Source organism: Oncorhynchus keta, chromosome 21, assembly GCF_023373465.1.
Source record: "Oncorhynchus keta strain PuntledgeMale-10-30-2019 chromosome 21, Oket_V2, whole genome shotgun sequence".
NCBI classification, from domain to species: domain Eukaryota; kingdom Metazoa; phylum Chordata; class Actinopteri; order Salmoniformes; family Salmonidae; genus Oncorhynchus; species Oncorhynchus keta.
Window position 1 is genome coordinate 10481841 of NC_068441.1, and position 6000 is coordinate 10487840.

Genomic DNA, 6000 nt, shown 5'->3' on the forward strand with positions numbered 1-6000 from the left:
ACGGCTCTATAGATTGTTGAACGGCTCTATAGAATGTTGAATGGCTCTATAGATTGTTGAACGGCTCTATAGAATGTTGAATGGCTCTATAGATTGTTGAACGGCTCTATAGATTTTTGAACGGCTCTATAGATTGTTGAACGGCTCTATAGATTGTTGAACGGCTCTATAGATTGTTGAATGGCTCTTTAGAATGTTGAATTGTTTCTATAGATTTGGATGGTTGATGTATATGGATTGTTTGCTGGCTCTATAGATTGTTGAATGGCTTCCGGTATATGGATTGTTGAATGGTTGAAAAGCTCTATACTATAGGCCGTTGAATGACTACTGCATGCAATGTTTTATGGCAGATTGTTGACTGACTCTATGGAATGTTGAATGGCTTTGCATTTGCATGGTAATTTATTCTCTTCTCTTATTCGGGAATACTGGTCTGACCCCTTTAGACGCAGCCGGAGGCAGGACGTGAAGTACGGGAACCCCATCCGTCAGTGCAGGGGCTTCAACTCCAATGGTAAGACCAGTGTGTGCCAGAGGGTGGATGGAGTAGAGATTTTCAGTGGCAGGGAATACATCTCATCCATTCATTGACTTTATTTATGCCATCACACGGCAACATTTTCATCAAATAGATATGAAATAAAACATTGCTCTTCTGGATTTTTGGTCTTTGTGGAACATGATACTGAATCTATGATTGCCATGGTGTCTTTCTCAGCTAATAAGAACACCTTGGAGATGGTGCAGTATGGGGTGGAGGGCAGCAGCACCTTCCTGGAGTGCCAGGCCCGTTCTCCCCACGCCGCCATCAAGTGGCACCTGCAGAGGGACAACAGTGACCGCCGGAAAGAGGTGAGTGGCCATCTATGACACACACAATATCACTCAAACTAGTATTCTTCCCAAAACACTGTTGCGCTCTACACTCTCTGCCCATTGAGCCCAGACGTATTATATATTATATATATATATGCCACCACTGCGACTTGTATGCTCTAGTCGGCTGGCCCTCGCGACATATTCGTCGCTAGACCCATTGGCTCCAGGTCATCTATAAGTCTATGCTAGGTAAAGCTCCGACCTTATCTCAGCTCACTGGTCACGATAACAACACCCACCCGTAGCACGCGCTCCAGCATGTATATCTCACTGGTCATCCCCAAAGCCAACACCTCCTTTGGCCGCCTTTCCTTCCAGTTCTCTGCTGGCAATGACAGGAACGAATTGCAAAATTCGCTGAAGCTGGAGACTTATATTTCCCTCACTAACTTTAAACATCAGCTATCTGAGCAGCTAATTGATCGCTGCAGTTGTACATAGCCCATCTTTAAATAGCCCACCCAAATACCTACCTCATCCCCATATTGTTTTTACTTTTCTGCTCTTTTGCACACCAGTATTTCTACTTGCACATCACCATCTGCTCATCTATCACTCCAGTGTTAATTTGCTAAATTGTAATTACTTGCTACTATGGCCTATTTATTTCCTTACCTCCTCACGCCATTTGCACAAACTGTATATAGACTTTCTTTTTTTCTATTGTGTTATTGACTGTACACTTGTTAATTCCATGTGTAACTCTGTGTTGTTGTTTGTGTCGCACTGCTATGCTTTATCTTGCCCAGGTCGCAGTTGTAAATGAGAACTTGTTCTCAACTAGCTTACCTGGTTAAAAAGGTGAAATAAAATGTTTAAAATAAAAATAAAAAAAAATATATGGGTTTTTGGTATACTATGACCTAAGGTAATTCAAACCATACATCAACTGTGTGACAGGGGATGTGATCTTGTTCAGATAAAGTGGGATTAGTTTAGGAGTAAATCTCCCAGGAAGGACATGATGTTCCCCTCTGTCTACTGCACTTCTCATTCTGTTACATAATGATGCCGAAGGGTCTTCCTCAGGCTACAGTATGTTTCATCTGAAAGCTGAAGTTGTCAGTCTATTGATGTATTACTGTTGTCAGTGTATTGATGTAATACTGTAATAAAGAGATAACAGCCATACAGATATGATAACCAGGTGGTTGGTTTTCAACCTGAAGGGATAAAGCCCAAACTGTCCCAGTACCCAAAGGGAGGGCCCATCCATAAAACAACATAAGACCTGCTCATAGTTTCTCCCCCTGAGGCTATTCTTGAAGTTTACTGTGAAGCTATAGTGTAACGTCTGTTTTATTTGGCTTTTCGGTTGGATACTGCCTTTCCCCATTGGCATGGCTCAATTGGCTCGGCTGTTGCTCAACCCATCTGATTCTGGGTATAAAAGCTGTCAGCAGCTATTCAAACTCTTGGATATGTTTCAGGAGTTACATCGAGAGACAATGGAAAACATCACTAGAGCACTTTTATTGAAGTGTAATTGACTGTCGTATTTAACTGCAAATCAATGTGGATCATGTTAGTGGAAGAATGTACAGGTAGACATAACACTGATATATTGATACAGCTTGGCCTCTCCACTGATGTTACTATCCTGGCTTGACATCGTGGCTCATTTCATCATTGTAGATTCAAGTCATAACTCTCTCTCTCTCAGATGCGCTCTGACGGGCGGGTACTGAAGACAGAGCAAGGTCTGCTGCTGCGTTCTCTCCAGCCCTCAGACTCCGGGGTCTACCAGTGCACGGCCACAGAGAAGAACTTCAAACACACGCTGGTCAAGCTGCAGCTGGTGGTCCTGTCCGGCCGAGCCATCAACAACGTCCTGGTGGAGGGTGGGGGACTGGGGCCATCTGCTCTCCAGTCCAGCGCTTGGACGCCCAGCGCGGGTCAGTACAAGGACCTGCTGACCATCCTGAGCCAGCCAGAGATGGGCCTGATCAACCAGTACTGTCAGGACTACTGGCAGCTGGGAGATCCCATGATGGGAGCCATCAAGGCCAATGACATGAAAGAGCTCAAGGAGCAGAAGAAACCACGCAACCGCCGACATCACGGTGAGGGAGAGGACGAAGAGGAGGTGGAGACATGAGGGGTCCCTCAAGTCTCCCAAACTTCAACCGCACCCCAGGGAAACTGGGAAAGACTCAATTCAGGAGACTGACAAGGTGAAAGAAAATCAAAACCCACAAATAAAAGAAACGGAAGTGGAAAAAAAACAAGTCATACAAACAAACACAGCCCACATCCCTTTCAACAATAAAGTATATGATACACAGTATTTATTGTAGGTTGTATATAGTATCATTCTGTGGATTTCTTTGTACTTATAGAAAAATGCTCTTTGTGTATAGGTACCTTTTGGGTAAATGTTATTGTATTATTGTTATTAATTGTATTATTGTTGTTACTGTCATTACATAAATCTTCATCTTTCCATCTTTCGACATTGACAGCTCTGTTTGGAATGTAAACTCTGTTGGTAGTAAGCTGAAATGGGTCATTGTGTAAACAGATACGTTTAACCGAGGGTTGGGGTAGATGGGGATATAATGGTTTCCTGTTTGCTTTGACTGAATGTCAATACTCATATTCTCAGCTCACCAGGAAGTGTTTGAACATGCAGTAACCTCACAATCAGTGCATAAGGACAAAGACTCCTGACTCCAATTTCAGAGGATGCACAAATGGCCCCACTCATTGGCTAGCTGTCCATTCTCCCGGTGAACCTGTTGTCTAAATGACTATGTTGAATACTGTTGCTGCTAAGCATAATTGGCTCCCCTAATAGGTTGATGCTATTTATTTTCGGCTTCATTGGTTATTCCTCACTGTACAGTATGTGCCTTTAACTCAGGCAAACCAATTGTTAAAAATACAGTGTTGCCATGTAGCCTATGCATGAAATCATCTCTAGATTACCAGAGTCCGTGAAGGGGGGGGGGGTTATTATTGAATGGCCAGGTCAATCGAATAGATTGTTTAACAAAGAATGAAAAAAGGATTAAAACCTTACCTTTCAGCAGCTAAATTGTGGTAAATGACATTGTGAGTCTCAGAAAGTAAACTTACTCAGAAGAGAAAAAAAACACTGTAGATACTTATCAAATAAATATTTTAAGGACGTCTACGAGCTTTGTTTGGTATATTTTGCAATCTAAACATGTGTGTGAGGTACAGTAAAGGGTCACGGTTGTACACAAAGGGCATTATTCTCTTATCTTCAAATTATTCAATTGAATCTTATGGAAGGTATAAGATATTCAAAACATTGGCCAGGGCCAAACCTAGCACACTTTGGCCAAATACATTTCCTTTTGGTCAACAAAAACAAAGCAGAATTCAGTTTGAGATCAAGCGATGCTAGAGCGGAAGAGGCGAAGCGAGGGGGATAACTGGGCCCAAAATCTGTCTTCACCTGCCATTTTTTCTTGTTTTTTTCCTCTCACCAAGCAGAGTTTTTGTATGGAGGTCAAAGAAAGTGTAGAATTTGGTTAACAAAAAATGTAATGGCTTATTTGCTACTTGTGGCTTATTTGATCGAACAGAAGAAGTTACGAATGTACTAATAGAAGAAGGACATGTCACCTCCCGGCAACTTTGAGAAAAAACACTTTGTATCTGAGTTGTGCCTTTTATCACAATCGTATCTGCCTTCTCATTGGCTAGAATGGTCCCACCTGATATTGCCTCCTACCAACTAGCTTCCATTTTTGAAGGCATTTATTTTCATTGTTAGAGAGGTCAATGGAGTATCTGATCAATATAATGGATAATCTATGGCAATGCCCAGATCACTTTCACTCAGCAGCCATGTTGGTTCAAACTAAGAGCCATCTCTTTTCATTTACCGGTGCATTTGGATTCTTCGACTTTACATGTGAAAAAAAAAAGTCCTCCTTACACAACAAATCATTGTAACAACGTTGTGACAATAACCAAAATATTCATTGTGTGCATGAATATGTATTTGTACTGTAATTATGAAACAAAAAAAACTGTTGTAGTTTTTCTGTTCTTCAAGTGTACAGTATGGTCAAACGTCAGCGAAGACATGAGGGACAGCCTCAGTGCAGCATAAAACAGGATGGAGGAGAATTACTATGTGTAATGTACCAGCAGATATTGATAGGCTCTCTTTTCCACGCTTCACTATGGGATAGTATTCATTCCCAGAATAAAACCAGACGGCCCCTGTTACTCTCCTCCAGTTGAAAACAGGGTGTTACAGCAAAAAAATGATTGTACAATTTCTTGGTATTTTTACGGTGTCTTTTTTTTCTTTTGGTTTTGTATTTCTGTTTTTGTGTTCTTTTTTGCTATCAGTTAAGATTCAATGCACAGAGGTGATGTTATTGTAATTACTTGTGTAAATTACTTTCTCTTCCCTTTCCATTGTTGTTGCTGACTAATAAATTAAAGCTCTATATTTTATAAAATATAATGCTCTGCTTTTATTCTGATGTACGGTGTGATGTTTCCATATTATATTTTGTGTATCACTCAGAACTTTTGGGAATAAATGTTCCAAGCTACCATAGAGAGAGAAAGATGAGCTACCAGCCATTTATGGCAGACAAGGTCATCATTGGCAGCTTGACTGACAGTGACGCTCTGTTATTATCCAAGATGGAACCCTGGGAGGAAATAGATGCTTAGAGCTTTTCTTCAGCCTTAACATTTTTATCATCTCCTCTCATATTTCAATACGGAATCACATGGCCTATACCCTCATTGCTAGTAGATATCATGATCAAATGGACTGTATGATTTGTTGTGGTCGTCAAGTAACTCCAACAGCACACATTGTTGTTGTAATCCCGGACAAAAACACCTGACAAAAACTAACCATCAAGTTGAAAAGTAGAATCAGATGTGCTTGTCCGGGGCCACACACAAAAATGTGATCTGTTGGAGGTACTCGATGACCGGAGTTGGGAAACACTGCCTTAGAGGATGGCGCTGACAACAAGGCCATGGGAGACTGCATGGTTAACCTGTTGCGACGAGCGTAAACCTGTATCCGGGAGCATAATTATAGCCTCAAGCTCATTACCATAACGCAACGTTAACTATTCATGAAAATCGCAAATGAAATTAAATAAATATATT

General features: G+C 41.3%; 1 protein-coding gene across 4 annotated transcripts in view; it reads left to right on the forward strand.

The window, feature by feature from the left end:
- Positions 1–5351, forward strand: part of sema3fb (sema domain, immunoglobulin domain (Ig), short basic domain, secreted, (semaphorin) 3Fb) — a 91867-nt gene extending 86516 nt beyond the window's left edge. For 2 of the 4 annotated variants that reach the window (XM_035796533.2, XM_035796535.2), the window contains 3 exons: positions 450–517; positions 722–855; positions 2546–5351. In XM_035796533.2, coding sequence (XP_035652426.1) covers positions 450–517; positions 722–855; positions 2546–2980 — 637 coding nt within the window. In that variant the 3' untranslated portion in view covers positions 2981–5351. Of the gene's footprint in view, positions 1–433; positions 518–721; positions 856–2545 lie in introns of all 4 variants that reach the window. The other 2 variants (XM_052473303.1, XM_052473304.1) reach the window with 1 other exon arrangement.
- The last annotated feature ends 649 nt before the right edge of the window (positions 5352–6000 follow it).